Raw genomic sequence first — 587 nt, forward strand, 5'->3', positions numbered from 1 at the left:
AAAGAATAGACTTACCATCATAAATTGAAGCCCAAATAGTGACAAGAAGAATAATGCAGCTGCGAGTGGCCATGCTTCAGTCTGGATGGATGAGAGCCTCTACAGAATCTGCTGCTGCTCAGCTTGTTGTTGTTGTACCTGAGCTGTCTGACTTTTATGCCTCTCCTCCTCAGTGATGTCACAGCAGAAGCTCCCCCCACGCCTCGCCTGTCATGGAGCAGCAGCAGCAGACGACCCCGGGGCATTCGAACCTGTGGCACATTCCAGGAATACCTGCAGTGCTGGAGCTTCCCCTCTAATACAGATAAATGTCATCTGCTGGATGACATGCACCTGTGTGTGTGTGTGTGTGAGAGTGTGTGTCTGCACTTTGCATTTGAATGTGAAATTGTCTGGCTATGAGGAAGACGGGAAAACAAAAGATGGGTTTCATGGATWGTTGTGTGCTGATAGGCTTAAAAAACAGTTAACATGAAACTAGCAGGAGTCACCGGAAGCACATGTGAGAAGAGATTAGAGATTAGATGATGCGTCATTGTGATACAGAGAGTTTTACCTCAGGATTGACATCCTAATCCACAAATAAC

At 46.4% G+C, this 587-nt stretch overlaps 1 protein-coding gene across 1 annotated transcript in view; it reads right to left on the minus strand.

Annotated features, from left to right (window-relative positions):
• LOC106524161 (endothelin-2) overlaps window positions 1-120 on the minus strand; it is a 4,241-nt gene extending 4,121 nt beyond the window's left edge. Inside the window, exon 1 of the mRNA XM_014017855.1 lies at window positions 16-120. Within this exon, the coding sequence (XP_013873309.1) occupies window positions 16-73 (58 nt within the window). The 5' untranslated portion in view covers window positions 74-120. The remainder of the gene's footprint in view (window positions 1-15) is intronic.
• Between the last annotated feature and the right edge of the window lie 467 nt (window positions 121-587).

This window comes from Austrofundulus limnaeus, unplaced genomic scaffold (genome assembly GCF_001266775.1).
Source record: "Austrofundulus limnaeus strain Quisiro unplaced genomic scaffold, Austrofundulus_limnaeus-1.0 Scaffold177, whole genome shotgun sequence".
In the NCBI taxonomy this organism is placed as follows: Eukaryota; Metazoa; Chordata; class Actinopteri; order Cyprinodontiformes; family Rivulidae; genus Austrofundulus; species Austrofundulus limnaeus.